The sequence below is a fragment of the Salmo salar genome, chromosome 18, assembly GCF_965601325.2.
Source record: "Salmo salar chromosome 18, fSalSal1, whole genome shotgun sequence".
NCBI classification, from domain to species: domain Eukaryota; kingdom Metazoa; phylum Chordata; class Actinopteri; order Salmoniformes; family Salmonidae; genus Salmo; species Salmo salar.
Genome location: NC_138308.1, coordinates 8,439,087 through 8,460,056, shown reverse-complemented (window position 1 = coordinate 8,460,056; position 20,970 = coordinate 8,439,087). Strand labels below are relative to the sequence as shown.

At 39.9% G+C, this 20,970-nt stretch overlaps 1 protein-coding gene across 1 annotated transcript in view; it reads left to right on the top strand.

Moving 5' to 3' along the window:
- Positions 1-14,377: 14,377 nt before the first annotated feature.
- sgpl1 (sphingosine-1-phosphate lyase 1) overlaps positions 14,378-20,970 on the top strand; it is a 39,497-nt gene continuing 32,904 nt past the window's right edge. Inside the window, exon 1 of the mRNA XM_014154260.3 lies at positions 14,378-14,612. Within this exon, the coding sequence (XP_014009735.1) occupies positions 14,601-14,612 (12 nt within the window). The 5' untranslated portion in view covers positions 14,378-14,600. The remainder of the gene's footprint in view (positions 14,613-20,970) is intronic.

The window sequence follows — 20,970 nt, the reverse complement described above, 5'->3', positions numbered from 1 at the left end:
ATTTGTCTTTCAGGTCTATCTTCATGGATGTTACACCTGGATGTGTGCACGTCTGCAGATGGGCTCAGCTACATACGTGGAAGACACAAGCCATAATCACTTTCGCTATTTTCTGTGGCTTATAGGTATTTAGTTGAGTTTTTTTTTTTAAATGTATGTGCTAATGCCAAAAGTAGTATGTTTGCATGAGAGACCTTGTTCAAGTGGTATTACTGTAATCTGTTCATCACATAAGTATGTCTTCCAAGATGATGTTTGCTAGTTATTCGCAGTCAGCTCAATTGCAAAGCCTACCATTAACTACTATTAAAATGATCGTTGTAAAAAAAAATGCCAGGCCTCTTATCCCGACTGGCTTTCAGACCTGTCAATCACCTCTCTGTTTCAACCAATCAGGGCGCTCGAACGCACTCCAGGGGTCCAACCCGCACTCCTCAGTTAGAGCACGTTCACCTGCCGTTTCAAGAAGATGCACGTTATGTTTGAGGGACGCACAACACTTCAAGATAGAAAACAGCATGTGGGAGTCCGTCATTACACAACTTGCATCTACTTGAGACTGCAGGTGAACACGCTCTAACTTGAGGTGTGCGGGTCGGAGCCCTGGAGTGTATCAATACTAAAAGAATAAATTCCACATTCCTTATAATAATCAAACCAGACAACACGATTTTCTTGTTTAACAAAATACATATTTACGGATAGCCAGGGGCACATTCCAATACTCAGACGTAATTTACAAATGAAGCATTTGTGTTTAGTTAGTCCGCCAGATCAGAAGTAGTAGGAATGAAGAGAGATGTTCTCTTGACAAGTGCATGAATTTAACCATTTTCCTGTCCTACTAAGCGTTCAAAATGTAACGAGTACTTTTGGGTGTCAGGGGAAAATGTATGGAGTAAAAAGTACAATATTTTCTTTAGGAATGTAGTGGAGTAAAAGTAAAAGTTGTCAAAAACAGATGGTAAAGTACAGATACCTCAAACTACTTAAGTAATACTATTAAGTATTTTTACTCAAGTACTTTACACCACTGCGTGTGACGAAAGCAAGCAGAGTCAAGGGTGCTGTATGTAGTCGCCCTATGAGGAAGGTACACAAAGGGCACAGCATTACTCTGCCCCATGCAGGGCCACAGGTATGTCGAAAGCCCAGTTCGACATAATTAATTTCATTCAATGCATTTATGAGGACTGACAGTCAATCACCAGAGAAACTACAACTTAATAAACCCTACTGCAAATAAAACATGTGTTTTCTCTTTTTGGTCTCTGGATATGCTGCTACTATTCTCAACTTCAGAGTATTGTGCTTATTATATTAATAAGAAACCTTGCTTTGTTTGAAAGGATTTAAGGGTTAGTTTAGGAGTTGGGAGAAACATGGCAGCTCACCATGGGGTCATGAGATATGCAGTTATTATGGGACGCACACCTTTTACCTTCGACAACTGTTTTGTACAACAATAGAGGTTTATACCAAAAGTATTATTAACGATTTTTTTTTTATAACTATCTGTGGCATTATGATGCATGTACATGACACCACAATGGAAGCAGATGTGATTGTGATGGGTATTCTATCCCCATGGCAATGATGATATCATCACCATTATGACATCAGCCCAAGCTTGCGTGCCCAAGTCATTCACCATTATGATCCACTCGCTACGATTTTATGATATGCATAAAATCAATACTTCAATCAATACTTTAATACTACCAATACAACGTGTTTTAAATATAAATAAACAGTGCTACTTCTGACCTCATTAATGATCTTACTAAGGTACTTACCAAAGTAAGGCGCTTACATGCATTATTAAAAAGCATTCTGCCACGATGAAATTCTAGACTAGCCTACTCGTATTGATAAAACTATTTTACCTTTCCAAAGTGCGTGTGATTAGCATGAACAAGTACAAGAAAATTGTACGTGCTGATCAACATATCGTTTAAATGAAATCAACATTTAAATATTCCAACGAAAGATGAAATCAAGCTTTGGTTTGATTCGATGCCATTGTCTTTCATCGATCATTGTTGATTGTGAGATAAAATGCAAAAAGAAAAGCGTTTCATTCCTCCTTTGTAAAAACCGTTTGACTCATCCCAAGATTGCTTCTTATGTTCTCCGTGGTTGAAATCCACCCACGTGTCTGCTGGCTTCCCGTGCCAAGAGGATGAGGTGGATGTCGAGTCCCACTCAGGGGAGATCACACTTGTTGGACTCCCATTGCAACCCTGTGATGCGGGTAAGTAGTGTTGTTGAAGGTAGTCAGGAATTTGACCGAAGCTGTCAGCCATGCGCAAAGTCTCAGTCAGTAACCAAATGTAATTGTGCGCAAAGCGCAGCGTTTCAATCTTGGTCAGTTGGGCATCGTCGGGCAGAGCAGGAAGGACGCTTCTCAGAACATCCAATGCTGAGTTGAGATTGTGCATGCGATGCCTTTCCCTGTCGTTTGCCTTCGTCCTACGATTTTCTCTCTGTTTGGGCAGTTTTAACCCCGTTTTTGGTTTCATTCGATTTGTGTATTTGTCCCCATGATGTGTCGTTTTTTTTCTGTAATTGCTGATGTTGATCATAGTGAATTCTTCTCCTGCCTTGACACTGACCTCTGAAGTATTTATGTCAGCCATCACTCCGTCTTTGGTTACGCTCTGCTCAACAGAGGTGCACAGCAACGTGGGTGACATTCTGCAAAATAAAAATTAGACAGTGGCATTGAAACGAAATCATGAAAATAGTGAGATTACATGAAATGATTACCAAAATAAATGGATGTCTTCATGAACAATATCCCAAATACCCTTTACAAATATATATGGAGGAAAAATGACTGTGTGCTCTGATGCACAACATCACTTACCTATGACCGATGCAGCTTGGGTTGAGTGGGAAGGAGTCGCGAGTCTTTTTGCTCCACTTTGTTGATGCACTGCCTGGCTGCATTAATTGGTGACAGGCGGCTAGTCTCACGTCTCTCAGGGCTCTGTAGCCTATATAAGTGCTGCGAACAATGGAGAGTTGATGCGCACCTCTGCCATTTTATGTACCCTTTATCTTAACTGTCTGTATGGAGTGCGCATGGATCAACAGCACCTGCCAAGTGGCCAATCAGTGTTTAGGCAGCTCATTTTGGCCCCTCTGCGCTCTCTTCGGTCACTTATTGCAGTTGTGTCTTATTATCAATCAATACCTGCACATAATTCCGTTCTATTGATCGAGGTTCAAGAGATCCCCATACTGTAAAAAATATTTTATTCTGTGCTGAAATGATTTGTGATTTTATTTATTGTGGAATGATAAAATGCAAAATCCAAATATAAGTGAGGAAATGAGTTGGCAAAATATGAACGTATTTTGCTGTCATGAGGCGAGTTCTATTGGTTGGTTAAAGTAACTAGAGTAGACATACTAATCGAGTTCTATTGGTTGGTTAAAGTAACTAGAGTAGACATACTAATCGAAGGCCTAATTTCTTTTCCTTGGAGATTTATAAGCAATCCCCTAATAATACGTTTAAAAATAGTTCATACAGGTATATAGCAACGTTTTCGGATGGTTCTTAATGAATCTAAAACCAGTGAATGATGTACGTTTCAACCCATCTACACCCAGTGTAAATTGGCAAATGGTGAAATGCACAAGTCCTTTGGCCACGATTCTTGACCCTTTACATAAGTGGTAGCAAATAACTACAACACAGACGCTCTAGTATATATTTAATTCCGTCACTTGGATAAAACCTGATGATAGGCATCCCCCCCCCCCCCCCCCCCCCCCCAATACACACACACAACCGAAGCAAAATAAGAGTATTCACTCTGCAATGCCATCGTTTTTGGTGTTTTCATCTGTGAGTTCAGATCAGAATTATTATTCAAATATCACCATCATCCCTTATCCTTTCATTCAGTTTGGATAAATTAGACACAGATGGGCTTGTATGGGGAATTATTAATAATGATTTGTTTCATAGTTAATATGTAGCCTTTCTCAAATACACGAAATTACAGTGAACATAATTCCCCCAAAATCTCAGACATAATTAACACTTCATTATTTGAACATTGGAGTGCTTGGATACTCTGTAGGGGCCATGCGCCAAACTATTTGGCGCTTTAGTTGAACCGTGACGAATAACAACTTTCCTCTAGCAGTTTGATTATTTTATTTTTAACAATTTGTCGCTTACCGTTAATGCAAAAATCCACATCCACAAAAATCCATATGACACGGTATACAAATGATTAATGCACACATTTGCTTTCTAATATTTACTTTTTGAAGGAGATTGCGCTTGAAACATGTGTTGTGATGCGCGACATTACGCAGGGGCCCACCTCACAAACAATTAATGAAGTAGTGAAACGTTTGGTCTGTGGTGAAAAGACAAAGGGTCTAGCTCTTTGTCTAGTCCATAAAAGCTCTGTGTATGCTGTGACGTGGGAGTGATTCTGTGCGCTATGCCATCTCCAAAATAACGAGTAACACCGGGAAGTCAAGAGCGCATTACATTTTTTTTAAATAAAACATTTCATTAAAACATACTTCAATTGTATCTTCATTATCAACATATATTGTTCCAAATGTTGTGAATAATGTCGAGAGAGCGTGTGGTACGCCTGTAAAACAAACAGTAGGCCTATAGGCTAACATTTTAGATTGCCTATAAGTGAACACAAAAGCACCCCTTAACCTTCTATCTAAATATGTATTTTGGGAGCCCTCTGATAACCATATGCTTTCAATAAAAAGGAAAAATATGCCAAGCAGATAGAAGATGTTGCCTTGCTGTTATAAAAGACACGAAAAGTCCAAAGTAAACTAAATATTACTGCTTTACAAATCATGCAAAATCGATATCCATATTCCATATTCGGATACCATGGACAGATGAGTTTATAGCTGTCAGTCTTATCCCTTGATTTGTATCAGTGTCGTGTACAGTGGCGGTTCTAGACCATTTCAACTGGGGGGGGGCCAAGCTGGGGCCAGTTGTACTGTTAGAGGGGTCAGTTACATTAGACGTTATTGTTGTCATATCGTTTCCTTCAATGTATTAGCAGGCAAAAGACCATGTTCATAATCATTTAACAATTTATTTGCATTTTCTGTCTAATAACGGATGTCAAAAAGAACGATAGCAAAAATTAGTTATGTAAAAATTATTTCATACTCCACATTTAGGGGGGCCACAAGGGGGTCCAAAATTGTTGTCACAGGGGCACTGCCCCCCCCCCCCCCCCCCCCCCCCCCCCCCTCGCTAGTGGTCGTGTAGTGTCTTGCTTGTTATGCAAAATTTAGACTAACATAGACAGCCCAGTTGCTGTGGAAATGGGAGATATCGGGAAAGAGTAGGTACGAAAGTGATTGAACAATATTCAACAATAAACTACGCTAGCTCTAGAGCAGGTGATACCTGCCCCAGTCTCGTGATTAACACTTCCTCTACTACTTCGCTTTACAATCTGTTGTAATTATTTATTAAACCAAATCTATGTATTATTATTTTAGCAAACAGAAGTACCAGGTGGGGCTTTATTTTCGTCTTAAGCTGTTGTTTGAAGGACTTTTGGAGAGGGCAATCAAAGTCTAAAAACTCGCTGACCAGATTGTTGCCATCCATTTGTTACAAACTAGCGGCGAACCTATTGAATTTGTCCCCTCTTGTTCAGACACGAAAAAGGGCTGCATACAAAGAAAAAAGGGAAACATCTCTAAGAAAGAAAAACAACTTAAAAAAACATTTAATTACAGCCCGGAGGCCATATGTACAGCTTTTGTGTATATTCTAACAATGTCTCTCCTTTAGAAAGTAGTAGGTGCGCCATTGGAGACGCGTGCGCTTTTGGAGAGGTGTGCGTATCTTGACCAGAATGACCCCTGAGCACACTTATCGCAAGAAGTAATTCGGTTTTGATGTGCTTTAGAGTTTTCTTTTCACATGCTATGTATTGTGTTCCAATACCTTAGCTTTTGATGAGAATATACACCAATTATAAAGGAATAGCAAACAGACTCGTGCTTGAACAATGTTCCTTGTGGTCTCAGGGTCTAATGAATACAGTTATTTTGTCCTCTTGTACAGGTTTAAGGCCCTGCGGTTTGAAACACAAATTGCACAGTATGACGATTGCTGCTCGACCTCGCTCAATAATCAAGAAAACTGGACAGGTTCGTCAACCATTATTATAATGACCTTTGTGATTTCATCAAGTGTTTTTGTCCATCGTCGATTGACAAAAACATACAATTTGAATAAAACAACGATTTTCTTAGTTTTTCTGTACAACAAAAGTGTTCCATTACAGTGTTTTGGATTTTTTAATCCGATAAACATTATTCTTACCTGTCAGTATTGGATTCCTATACTAGGTACAGTGGAATTAATCATACTCTTTGTAATAAGGAGCTGTAATAATAGTCTCTATTTGATTTATACCTGAATGTTTATGGATTATGCTTGACATGCATGAAAAAGACAGAGCTGTATGTAGGTCTACCAGTCCTTAAAAATAATCCATAATCCAACCATGAGTAAGGGTCACTGTGAATAGGATGAATAACGATGACTGTCAAATACCAACTTTTGTTGCTTTTGTAACCAAATCTGGCTAAATTAAATAACTAGAAAGAAAAAAATATATATATGTGAGGTAATTAAATGTATTGTTATTGCTAAGGATTTGGGGTGGAATCAATAGCCTAAACTTCTCTTCATCTCTAACATTGAGCTGGGCTTGGTTTACAGTCATGGGAGACTATTTACGGTCAAGTTGCTGTAATGGCGTTGGTAAGGCCAGTAGGTGGCATTATTGTTCTCCCTCATTAATCATGAGTCAAATAGGATGTCAACGTCTCAGAGCAGTGGCAGATAGCCTGCATTGGGATGGCACACATTGAACGGTCATGTATTGTGTCCTTTAAATGCTTATATTAGACCAATAGGCCTACTATTCAGGGAATAGTATAAAAAATATAAAAAATTAAAGAGAGCGTGAAAGCAGGGTCAAATGCGTGTGTCTCATGGCCAATGCTTCCGAGTTGGAAGCTCTGATTAAAGTACTATTCTTCCACGATCAATTCCATTATTTGGTGTTTTGTTGTTGGTGGTGGAAAACGTTGTTTCAGGCATCGCATTAGAATCTCCCATGAGTGTTCAATTGGTTTGAGATCAGGTGACTGAGACGGCCATGGCACACGCTTATCTAACCATTCAGTGAGCACTCATGTCCTGTGGATGGGTTTCCTGGCTAATCAAATTCCTTGCGAACGCTACGCCTTGCCCACGAACGTTAGTTTCTTCTCTGCAATAGAGCCCGCCAGATTGTAGTCGTAAAAAACAGAAATGTGTTACCTCTGGTTCATTCAGCCATTCATTCATTCAGCTATGTGGAAAATTAATGGGGAAATAATATGATTTTGGGATAAACGCCCCAAATAAGTTCTGATGTTAACACAGGCTTAGGAGATCTTATATGTTTTGTTCTATGAGATAATATGTCAGTTAACATGACCTTTATGCAGTGGTGACCCGTCATTCAGGGCAGGTGGGTCAGAGCCCCACCTGTTTTGAGCCCCACCGGTTTAGCAAAATATATATACAGTATATACAGTGTATGTTTTATTTTTTTGTGTGCCTGTTTTGCATGTTATTTTGGCATTAATACATGTCACATATCAGTTTGCAAACAATGTCAAATAATAATAATTGAGTTAAGCAGGTCAGCTATATCAGCTATGGTTTTTTAAAAGGCAGTAAATGAGGCTGAGTGAACTGTTTCACTGCCAGACAAGGGTTAGCTGTTAGCCAGGTGTAGCGGTGGTAAAGATTCACCACATGGTTCTGAAAAGAAAGCTGTTAGGCCCTAACAGTTTGTAGGCACCGTTTGCCACCGTTATAGAGCAACTACATGTACATATTACCTCAATTACCTCGACACCGGTGACCCCGCACATTGACTCTGTACCAATTGCGTTGTTGGTTAAGGGCTTGTAAGTAAGCATTTCACTGTAAGGTCTACACCTTTTGTATTCGGCACATGTGACAAATACAAATTGATTTGATTGATTTCATGTATTGTTTAGTGTTGTGTTGTGTAGTGGCTTTTCTGGCATGCATCTAAAAAATTCTTTTTTTAATTTGGCCCACCAAGATTTACATACTAAAATCTCCACTGCCTTTATGAATTATGAAGCCTTTCTGTGATTTAAAAAAATTACTAAATGCTTTAAAATTCACAAAAAAAAGTGACGTTAGCTGATTAAGATTATCTCATAGGACATCTTATACGTTTTGTTCTAAGCCTGTGTCTACCACAGACCTTATTGTCTGCATTTATCAAAAAACCCTACAAAAACTATCCATTCGTTTCCCCATAGGCTTTGTCCAACAAACCATAGTGGAGTTAGTGCCTACAAAAATACGTAATTACTATTGTTCTCTATGAGTCTGGATCTGAGTACCTCCATAGCCTCTGCCGAGTCCCCAACAACTGGATGTTCTAGTTTTCAGGGGAAATGGAAAGTCGTGTGACTTCCGCTTTTGGACATGAACAAGGCGACAGTCCATCTCAACTCCTCCTTCACATTTATTGGATTGATTGAACGGCGCAGAAGAGAACCTCTCCCAAATGTTTTGTTGCTGTGCTCTTCATGACCAGTATGTATGGGATGTAAGCCTGCTACGTTAGGTTAGTAGTGCATCCTGACGATTTCTAGAATGAAAAATATTCTAGCCACTCTGATTGGTCCCAGAAACCAATGGGTTGGACCAAAGCCAGAACACATGTGGGTAAAGCAGCAGGTTGACAATTCTTCATTGGCTTTGATACTCTGATTGGTTAGATATAATACAATCACTGATTGCTTTGTTTTGCACAACACTCCGCATTTTGACATCACCACAAACGACTTCAATGATGGCAGTCTCAGACTGAAGTATGAAGTGAATGATAGAGCAACAGAAGAATTCAGTTTGAGTTGTCAGCCAAGTGAACGGGGGCATTGTCATCCTATGGGGGCATAGCCATGGTACCCAAAATAATTGCCTGCCCAGCATTTTTATACATGACCCTAAGAATGACGGGATGTTAATTGCTTAATTAAGTCAGGAACCACACCTGTGTGCGAGCACCTGCTTTCAATATACTTTCTATCCCTCATTTACTCAAGTGTTTCCATTATTTGGGCAGTTACCTGTAATTGAAAGTAACACCAGCCATAGTAATAGTTGATGTGCTGTGAGCATCCCCACAAAGTCAATTGGACAACTGAAAGATTCCATGCAGTCCATGATTCATTTTGGACTTTTCAGGATGTGAACGTTTGAAAGCCTTATTCAGAAAGAGCATATTGGTGAATATTGAATAGAAAAATACTCATCCTCACTATCAATTCCCTTAGGGAAAAAAAATGCAGACAGAGTGCAGTATAGCTGCAGTACAATGCAGCGTAAGTGCAGTAACAGTGCATTATAACTGCAGTTCAACAATTCTGAAATTACTGCGTCCAAAATACCACAGTCAACTGCAGCAGTTACTGCACTTTTACTGTGGTTTAAAAACGACAGTCTTTTTTGTAAAATGGTTGTTTTACGCACAACAATTCCCTCTCCATTGTGTTCGCTATTTGCTGTCGATGTGGCTCTCATAGTTTATTATATACATTATGATTTACGTTATGGTCCATGGCCTTGTGTTATTATAGGCTACTGTAATGTATTGAAGGAGTCATGGGGTGGCGCGCGTGGTCTGTAGCGCTCGAGGGTACTGTTCGCTCTCAGCTCCATCTGGTCAATGAAAACATCTACAGTCAATACAAATGAGCCAAAAGTACAAATGCATTTCCGTTTGAGGGTGTCGAAACCTGCTACATTATGCCATTATACACGACATTTGGGTGATTCTGCAACTACGGGAACTTCTATGTCCTCAGGGTCAATTTTTGGGATTGTATTAATATGTTTTTATTCTTTATATGTTAAATTTACACTACAATCACCTTAGATATTTGGGGCGGCAGGTAGCCTAGTGGTTAGAGCGTTGTGCAAGTAACTGAAAGGCTGCTGGATCGAATCCCCGAGCTGACAAGGTAAACATCTGTCGTTCTGCCCGTTCCCCTGTAGGCATCATTGTAAATAAGAATTTGTTCTTAGCTGACCTTCCTAGTTAAATGTCAATTTCACTGTTTTGTCCCCGACCCAGACTTTTGAGCTTCTACTATGTTTTTCTATGAAAAAACATTAACATTATATAATGTGTAATTATTATCTACTAGAGAAAGAGTCAATTAAAGAAAATCTATATCAATATTTGTTGTGCGTATGCCCTTTATATTGTTATTTACACAAAATATACCTGTCCTTTGGCAGTGGTGTCATTTCCACCACGGAGGGCAAATTCGTCATTAATAAAGTTTTGTCAAAAAAAAATGTATATTTAGTTACCATGGAAACGTATTTTGACACAGAAGAAGATGGCTGCAGCAGACAGTTATTCCAGATGTGATGTCCAGAATTTTAAGAAAAATCGAGGTAAATATTGCTTAACTGTGATGGAAATTACAGAAAGTGGTGGAAATGACAAAATCCATTATGTTATTACTTTTGACTTAAAAAAAAACAACTTTTGGCTTATTTAATCATGTTTTAAATCTCTTTAATCTAGAAAATGCTCCAAGGTGTGCACAAATGGAAAACTTAAGTAGTATTTTCTTTGTTTTTAGAAGATGCCACATAAAACAGCACAGATGTCACAGACATAGAAACAAACCAAAAAAAAATGATCCTATATGATACCAGGAATATCTGCAAAAAGACAGGGAGAGATAATGGAAGGAAAAAGAGAAGGAAGAAGTGAAATCTATCTCTGAGTTTACAATGTGAGAACAAAGCAAATGAAGGGAACTCTGAAGAACTTGAGAAGGATTTTATTGTTTTGAAATTCCACCATTGCAGAGTTAAAGCAACAGTATTAAAAAATGCGCAGTGCCAAGGACAAACAAGTGGCTTCAAAAATCCTCAGAGGCAACATCCTGAGAAAGTATGGCCTGGTCAAAGCCGCAAACAGAGAATTTGGATTTTCAACAAAACCAATTGGGGCAAATGAAAACAGGCCAACAAGTCTTCAATACTCCAGGAAAAAGCTGTGTAACATAATTAGTACAGGCACAGAAGAGAAAATCACTCGATTCTATGAACATGATGTCAACAGTAGAGCAACAACAGAGAAAAAGGGCACACTAACGAGGAACAAGAAAAAAAGCAAAAGCGTTTCTTAAATGGCACAATTCAGAACCCTTATCAGCATTTTAAGAGAGAATATTCAGAGATTAAAATGTCCTGCTATGAATTCTGCAAAAGACTGTCAAGTCAACAGTCCAGGATAGGGACACATGGCTCTGCAAAACTCACGCCAACCTCCAGTTCATGGCGGACAAACTACAGTATCAGCTGCAGCAACATTGAGAACCTTATTGAGTCTTTGCTGTGAGAACCTGAAGAAAGAGCTCATGTATAGAGAGTGCTCCCTTTGCCAAGCAAAAGAGCATAAAACATCTGACTTTGATGCTGGTGAGCAGACATGGTGGTTTGAGTGGAAAAACAAAGCTGAAGAGAGAGAGAGAAGAAAAAACTAAGAGGGAAACATGGAGAAGTTCACTGTACATTTGACAGTAAAAGAAAAGGTGTGTGGCACACTGCAGATTCTACTGGAGGACTTCTCCAAAGGATTGAAAGAGAAGTTGGAGAAACACGTGTACAACATTCGACACCAATATTACAAACTGAAGGAATTAAAAGAGAATCTGTGGAAAGAGGAGATCATCGTGCATATTGACTTTGCAGAGAACTCAGGGGCGCAACTTTCACTGGGGACGGGGGAACATGTCCCCCCCACATTCTGAAATGGCATTTTTGTCCCCCCCCCCCAGTTTTATCCTTGGAATGTGATACCAAACGAGGCAACAGTGTGCTTTACGACCATGCAGGCGCCTCCGAGCTGTCGGGTAGGCTGTTCGGAGTGTTTACCCGACTGGATAAAACTAATTATAATAATTATGTCCCCACCCCACTTCTAAAACCGAAGTTGCGTCCCTGATAGAACTACCTGCGTAAATACACCAGTGAAATCCAAGCAGTTCACTTCGGTGATTCTCATAAGCAGGTTACCTTCCACACCTGTATTGGATATAACACAAATGATACAGTTTTACTTTGCTCACTGAGCTCTTCTATGCAGATGACCCCTCTGCAATCTGGGCTCATCTCTCAAAAACGTTGGTCTACTTCCTTGTGCTCTGTACATTGGGTACTTTTAGAATGTTACTTTGTCTTAAATTAATTAAATGTTTAACAATGGTTGTTGTTCAAAATGTTTGCATTAAAATATTGCTTTCATACGTTTGTTTTTACATAGATGTCATTTCCGCCACACTCATATTTTTTTAGGTAAATTAGTATATTATGTATAATTTACATTGATTGAGTTGTTTTAAATGGGGAAATTATATGATTGTTATCACAATCTCACAAAAAGGTTGGGTGGAAATATCTTCTTTTCCATGATGAATAAATGTTTTCAGTTGTCACAAAGGCGAGTTTATACATTCAGGCATTGTGTTGAATTATTAAGATCAGGAAACCGTAAAATAATATTCAATACAAGTTCTTGTACAAATGTATAAGAAATGTGTTATAAATTAATTGTATGACATTTCCTTTTCACCAAAAATTGATGTTTAGTGACGTGATGTAAATTACATTTGTCTCTGGCTGTCTGAGAAAAATTACAAAAATATATCAATTCCTGAATAGTACGATGCAGCCATTATCAGATATTATTTCTAGACAAATCAAAGACAATTATAAAACTGGTAAAATGGTGTTTCAATGAGTTTGAATTTCTGAAAGCTTGCAGGGCAAAAGTCCCCGAAGTTGCAGAATCACCCATTTATAGTAGGCCTATATGGAAAAATAGAAAGTAAAGGAATTTACCCATTGAGCAAATCTATCGGGTTTGTAGATTTCTAATTGCGTGTACCGTGCACAAATAATATGACGTATGCCGCATTCAAAACAACTGGGAACTCGTAAATGTCTGACTTCAGTGTATTCAAGACAACTGGAAACTCGGAAAAAGTCGTTTTGAGCGGTCATCCAACTCGGAATATGACTTTCCGAACTGAAGATCACTGACGTCATGATTTGACCTCGTATTTTTCAGAGTTCCTAGTTGACTTGAAAGTACTATTTAAGATAGAAAGGTTGCTTGCTGGGAGTGTTTTCGGGTTTGAGAGCATTAATGGAAGCAGAAGTAATGCTTGATTCTGTTGGCGCGAGTGAAGATAGAGAAAATGTGTGTAATAAGAATGGAGCTATAAGGTGTAAAGTTGTAAATCAAGATAAGCCTTGGTATGATAATGCGTCAATTCCTTGTTGGAGTGCGATTCATGAGCAAGGATGTTTTTGGGGGAAACCTGTTTGCGTTCACAAAGATAGTGAAGAGTGCATTGGACTTGTGGAGTCAGTCAGAGTGACCAAGAGTGGTATGATATTGATTTCATGTGTGTCAAAAGAACAATAGGTCAAAGCACTGGGGATGTACAGTACTATCAACACATGAAGTGGAATGCTATGATTATCGGAGTGGGGCACCGATAAAAAAACGTCCTGTCTGGCATCTCGATGGATATTGAGGCTTCGTGTAAGGCTGGGATATATGAGATATGTGGTGCAAGCTTATGTACCAAAGCCACTTCAGTGTCATACATGTAAAAAGTTTGGCCACATGACAAGTATTTGCAGACGGAATATTATTTTTGAATAGTCTGTGATGGGAATCAAGTTCCAGAGTGAAGGAGGTCAAAGTAGGAAGGATCAGGGCTGTCGAAGGCCTCCTATGCAGATGCAGTGAACATTGACGAAGTAGCGAGTAGAGTTCATGTAGCTAAGGCAGTGGATGATGCTCAACAGTATGTGGATGTCAGTCAGTTGAAAGATTCTGAAAACTAACGCTGAAGAATGTTGATTTTGTTGCGTTTATTAATTGTACAGGACAAACGAACAAAAAAAATCGAAGAAACTGTAAATCACTGTGAAAGCGGCTAAAAGGTTCTTGGGTCTGCAGGGTTTCACTGCTGAAACATTGCAGGGAATACTGTCTGAAGATGCTTCCCCCTCTCAGGCCCCAAAGGCTGTGTACGGATCTGACTACATTTGAATAAGTGAAGGAGTACATTGAATTTCGTTTTGTTTTTTGAGATTAACATGAGTGTGTTTCATAAATGTTTAGTTAAAAAACTAAATCGTTAAAGTATCTCCGTTTTCACCCCACCCAATAGGTGGCGGCAATGCATTTTTTGGATGTAGTCCGCCAATAAAACCTTGAAGAAGAAGAAGAAGAAGAAGTCGAAGAAGGTTGCTTGCTTTTAGTTGCTTGTCGCTTCCTGAGTTTAGTTTACGATCTCTATAATATAGTGGTATGTTTATCAGATCCTCGACCACAAAGCAAGCTATACAAAAACATTGAAGTGACTTTCCCTACTAAGAAAAAGTGAAGACAATCATTTGCTGAAGGCTTGCCTTGACACTAACCATGGACTATTGGGTAAGTGAATAATACGCTTTTTTTCAGTAGGATTTTCTTTCTTTCTCTGAATAAATGTAAATATTGCTTGAGCCATGTAACGTTAGCTAACTCCGTGTGTCAAAAAGCATACAAGCAGCAGGTCTCGCTGATAAATTATTTACATTATAACAATTAAGTTTACTGTGTTGCTGCAAGCGATAGTAAAGCGTCCAGAACAGTGGAGCTAAGTTTGCCTACACACAATCATGTTGCTTGCCCCGGAGCGCTAACGTTACAGTGTTGACATAGTTCGCGCATTGTTAAAGTGATTATAGCACATATTCTTACTATTTGAATTACACCCCTGGCATTTATAATTACTTTGAAGTCGATTCTTTTTCAACTGCGAGGATCATTTTCTTCAGGGTAGTTTATTTTGTATGTATTCGGAGGGAATAATGTCGCATAAATACAGATCAAGAATCTGATATGGAAAGGTCAAGATTCTTCTAAGATACATTTTGTCTTAACTGCCTCAACAACTATTCACACTTGCAGACATAGCCTTCTAGTTGTAGGTTTGATTTTCTTTTAGTTTGCAGTATAATAAGGGTTTTATGACAGTTATTAGAGTGAATAACTGACCAGATGCATTCTAGAAATGTGGCAAATTTGTCAGAAATGTCAGTGTTCTGAGTATGGAGTAGAGTCACCTGTTGCTTGACAGGTTCTTTCTCATATTCAAATGATATGACAACTTTATGATCAAAAACGGTTTCTCCTGCAGGCAATCCCCTTTGCAGTGATTTAAGACATAGAAAGGGAGCTTTTACTGAGAAGTAGGGGTGCTGAGGGTTCAGCACCCCCCCCCCCCTAGAAAAATCTGAATAAAAACAAAATCTGAAAAAAAAAATATATATGTTAAAAAATAAATAATCTTCACAAAAGTAGTGCACTGGGCCTTTACTAGTCCTGTATTCACAGACCTATAGACTTACACAGTATATAATACGGTATATACAGACATCAGCAGCCCCACGTACTGTACGTCTTTGGACATCAGGACCTTCAACACTTTGTGCCATGGAAATGTGCTTTTTATCACTTGCACTACAGATGTCGGATCTTAATTTGACCCGTTTAGTCGCAAGAGGAAAATAATCCTGCAGCAGGAGGATCTGAATGTCTGAGGAAATATTTACAATCGCCGCCGGGGGGGGGGGGGGGGGGTGTTGTATACTAGTGCTGAGTAATTAAAACAACGAATGGAACGATATCTGTTCAATTATTTGATTTCCATTTCGTTCAGGGTTTTTTCTGTGAGCTCAATAAGCACATTTCGCAGTTTCTCTACAGATAAATCAGATCATGCTTGAACTGTGTAATGTAGTAGGGAGTTGTAATTTCCAACAGGCCAATATTCTACACAGTTTAATGCAGAAAACGTGGTAATTAACTACAATGGCCATAATCCATTGCGCGCCTACTTGTCCAGTCTGTGTGTTTCTTTTATACCTGCTACGAGAAGAGACCGAAGAATGCGCGATCGAGAGGGATAGAAAGCAGTTGCATCGCAAGGTATCTCTACCTGAAAATACATAATCTAAGTGATTGATCGTTGGTATTCAGCAGTCATAAAGGTATGCCCTATTTACTTTAAAGAACTACTAAAATAGGGATTTTGTCAGACAGCATAGGCAGCAGGTCTATATTGATGAGATTACTTGGAATGAAATAATTGTCATCAAATAAAACAAATGTAATAAACAAAACCAAAATATTTTATTAAATGAATGTAAATAGGTGATTATTAATAAGTGAAAAGTAGTAATGGGCAGTCACAACCATCATGGGACTTTTATTAATTAGACTTTTAGTGTTTTCAACCCACATAATGTATAGTGCGTTTTAATGTTTAAAAAAAAACAATTGAAATCGAAAACGTGATGATTTTTTAAATAATCGAACCGAAACTGAACTGACCTCAAGCACTAATAGCTCAGCACTATTATATACAATGCACTACCATACCTACATTGTACCTTAGACTAGTTCAAGTATCCTTTGTAGCTTTAGAAGTGCAGGACGGGTAGGTGGCGTGCGGGTTGAAAAAATAGAAAACAATACCTTAAAAAATGCATAAATGTATCGTTCTTGTGCAATGTTTATCTATAGGCTACATTTGAGGTGTTTCTTATATTAGTTTAGGCTATCTGGCATTAGTGCATAAATCTACGCTTTAAGGGCCTAACTGTATGCATGGCAAATAGCCTATACGCCAATCGCCAAATGCTTTTGGGAACAGGTAGAAAAAAATTAAGAGGCAAAAAGGATAACGTCAGAGTTTAACTCCAAAAAAAGAAAAGCTGCAAAATGGAGAGTTGAAAATTAAGAGAGGGGAAGGCTAGAAAAGTCATGTTTTGGAAAGATTTGGTGAAGTGGTAAAATAGGATGATTGTAAGGTGCTATACAAATTCGACAGTCACAAAACGGGGACTTCAAATAGGACTGGCACGTCAAGGGAACTGTGGCCTAATGTTCACATGGGTTAAATGGAAAGTGAAATCTGGACACTAACTGAGGTTTATAACCTCTCACGTAACCTTCCTTTTAACTCCTGCAGAATTAAGCATTTCTTGCAGTAAAAGTATACAGCAAATGTAGGGTACATTTTTACTCCGGAACAGGAGTGGAAAAATCTGATTTTCTTTCAGCATCTTGCGAGAATGCGAATGCACAGTTAGCACCTCTACAGATGGTATCTATCTTTATCAGCATAATGAAAGCTGACAGTATTTCAACCACATAAAATATGCATCCAAGCTGAACTGAAATCTTATAAGAAACATGTTGGGTTGATTTCACAGCTTTCTATTTTCTTACAATTTGTCAAAATGATGTCATTTGAACATTTTGCACAGAAAATCTTTACTGTTTTTCTTTGTTGAGTTATAGCATTTTCTCCCCAGTCCCTAAACGTCTTTGCTCCGCGAAAGAAGCAGAGATGACAGAGAGAACTTTACCAATGTCAATTAGATTGAAATCTATCGATTTATGACATTCTGGTGAGCAAGAGTTTATTTAGTCTTCTAAGGTAACATATAGGCTAATGACAGTCACAGAAGAATAGCTGCAAGTGTTTAACAAATAGAGAGAGAAAAATTAGCAGTTTTATGTTTAGAATTAGCTTTAAAAATGTCTAAATTCTCTCAACCTCAATGTGTAGAATAGCGTGAGATTAGCTATAAAACTACACATTTTTCTCTCTGCCCAATGACAATATGTGTAGAATTGCTGGAAATTAGCTTTAAAACGGCAACATTTTCTCTCAGCCTAATGGCAAAATGTGTAGAATAGTATCAGATTACCTATAAAGCTGCACATTTTTCTCTTTGTCCCATAGCAAAGATACCGTAGAATAGTATATAATACACTATGTACGTATGAGATGAGTAATGCCAGATCTGTAAAGATTATTAAAGTGACTAGTGTTCCATTCCTTAAAGTGGCCAGTGATTTGTAGTCTATGCCTATAGGCAGCAGCCTCTAATATGCTAGTGATGTCTGTTTAACAGTCTGATGGCCTTGAGATAGAAGCTGTTTTCCAGTCTCTCGGTCCCAGCATTGATGCACCTGTACTGACCTCGCCTTCTGGATGGTAGCGGGGTGAACAGGCAGTGGCTCGGGTGGTTGATGTCCTTGATGATCTTTTTGGCCTTCCTGTGACATCGGGTGCTGTAGGTGTCCTGGAGGGCGGGTAGTTTGCCCCCTGTAATGCGTTGGGCAGACCACACCACCCTCTTGGGAGCCTTGCGGTTGCAGGCAGTGCAGTTGCCGTACCAGGCGGTAATACAGCCTGACAGGATGCTTTCAATTATGCATCTGTAAAAGTTTGTGAGGGTTTTAGGTGACAATCCAAATGTCTTTAGCCTCCTGAGGTTGAAGAGGTTCTGTTGCGCCACCTTCACCACACTGTCTGTGTGGGTGGTCCATTTCAGTTTGTCAGTGATATGTATGCCAAGGAACTTGAAGCTTTCCACCTTCTCCACAGCGGTCCCGTCGATGTAGATAGGGGGGTGTACCCTCTGCTGTTTCCTGGAGTCCACAATCATCACCTTTTGTTTTGTTGACGTTGAGTGAGAGGTTTTTTTCCAGGCACCACACTCCCAGGGCCCTCACCTCCTCCCTGTAGGCTGTCGTGTCATCGTTGGTAATCAAGCCCACTACTGTTGTGTCATCTGCAAACTTGATGATTGAGTTGGAGGCGTGCTTGGCCACGCAGTCATGGGTGAACAGGGAGTACAGGAGGGGGCTGAGAACGCACCCTTGTGGGGCCCCAGTGTTGAGGATCAGCGGAGTGGAGGTGATGTTTCCTACCATCACCACCTGGGGGTGGCCCGTCAGGAAGTCCAGGACCCAGTTGCACAGGGCGGGGTTCAAACCCAAGGCCTCAAAAGCTTAATAATGAGCTTGGAGGGTACTATGGTGTTCCATGCTGAGCTATAGTCAATAAACAGCATTCTTACATAGATATTCCTCTTGTCTAGTTGGGATAGGGCAGTGTGTGGAGTGATGGAGATTGCATCGTCTGTGGATCTATTGGGGCGGTAAGCAAATTGAAGTGGGTCTAGCGTGTCAGGAAAGGTAGACGTGATATGATCCTTGACTAGTCTCTCAAAGCACTTCATGATGACAGAGGTGAGTGCTGCAGGGCGATAGTCATTAAGTTCAGTTACCTTTGCCTTCTTGGGTACAGGAACAATGGTGGCCATCTTGAAGCATGTGGGGACAGCAGACTGGGATAGGGAGAGATTGAATATGCCCGTAAACACACCAGCCAGCTGGTCTGTGCATTCTCTGAGGTTGCGGCTAGGGATGTCGTCTGGGCTGGCAGCCTTGCGAGGGTTAACACGTTTAAATGTTTTACTCACGTCGGCCACGGAGAAGGAGAGCCCACAGTCCTTGGTAGCGGGTCGCGTTGGTGGTACTGTGTTGTCCTCAAAGCGTGCTTAGAATGTGTTTAGCCTGTCCGGAAGCAAGACGTCGGGCTCGGCGACGTGGCTGGTTTTCCTTTTGTAGTCCGTGATAGTCTGTAGTCCCTGCCACATATGTCTCGTGTCAGCCGTTGAATTGCGACTCCACTTTATCTCTACTGATGTTTAGCTTGGTTGATAGCCTTGCGGAGTGAATAACTACACTGTTTATATTCTGCCATATTACCAGTCACCTTGCCATGGTTAAATGCGGTGGTTCGCGCTTTCAGTTTCACGTGAATGCTACCATCTATCCACGATTTCTGGTTAGGGTAGGTTTTAATAGTCACAGTGGGTACAACATCTCCTATACACTTCCTGATAAACTCATTCACCGTATCTGTGTATGTGTCTAGATTATTTTTGCTAGCTACCCGGAATATATCCGGGCTTTCAATCCACAACAAGGACGATTTAAAAATGCCAGCATCAAACTGAAAGTACAGTAGGTCTATGCTACTGTAGCTGGCGCATAACAGCTTAGCAATGGAAATCACACCTACTGTAAGAGCCATCCACTCAAAAGACCATAAGTATATTGACAAATTATACACAGCCTAACTATAAAATGTGGGCTAGCATCCACACTGGAGGAAACCTTACCGTTCTACAGTAGGCCTACATCTGTCAATCAACTGATGGCACAAATCAGCTCAACTCAGCCAGGGAAACACAAACAGTAGGCTATTATCGGTTTTCACACCTTTCGTTATGTGGCAATGGATAGGCTAATGAGTAGCCTACAAGAATGTAGCATATTGAAATATAATCCAATAACAAGTGGCCTATTGCAACCATTGATGGCACTGTATTATCGCGAAGTAATGCCTCGTTAAACCATCAATAGGCTCAAAATACACCCGCACAGCTGATCTCAATTGAAACCATTATTGATTACCGCATTTCCGGTCCCTAAAATATGATGTTGGGGTTACCTTAGTCCTGCTTGCAACCAAAGTCTTTCAAGATACTTATGTACATATAGTGTATGTGGACACCCCTTCAAATTAGTGGATTCGGCTATTTCAGCCACACCCGTTGCTGACTGGTGTATAAAATCGAGCACACAGCCATGCAATCTCCATAGAGAAACATTGGCAGTTAATGGCCTTACCGAAGAGCGCAGTGACTTTCAACCTGGCACTGTCATAGGATGCCATCTTTCCAACAAGTCAGTTCGTCAAATTTCGGGCCTGCTAGAACTGCCCTGGTCAACGGTAAGTGCTGTTATTGTGAAGTGGAAACGTCTAGGAGCAACAACGGCAATGCCGCGAAGTGGTAGGCCTTCAAGCTCAGAACGGGACCGGCAAGTGCTGAAGCGCATAACGCGTAGAAATCGTCTGTGCTCGGTTGCAACACTCACT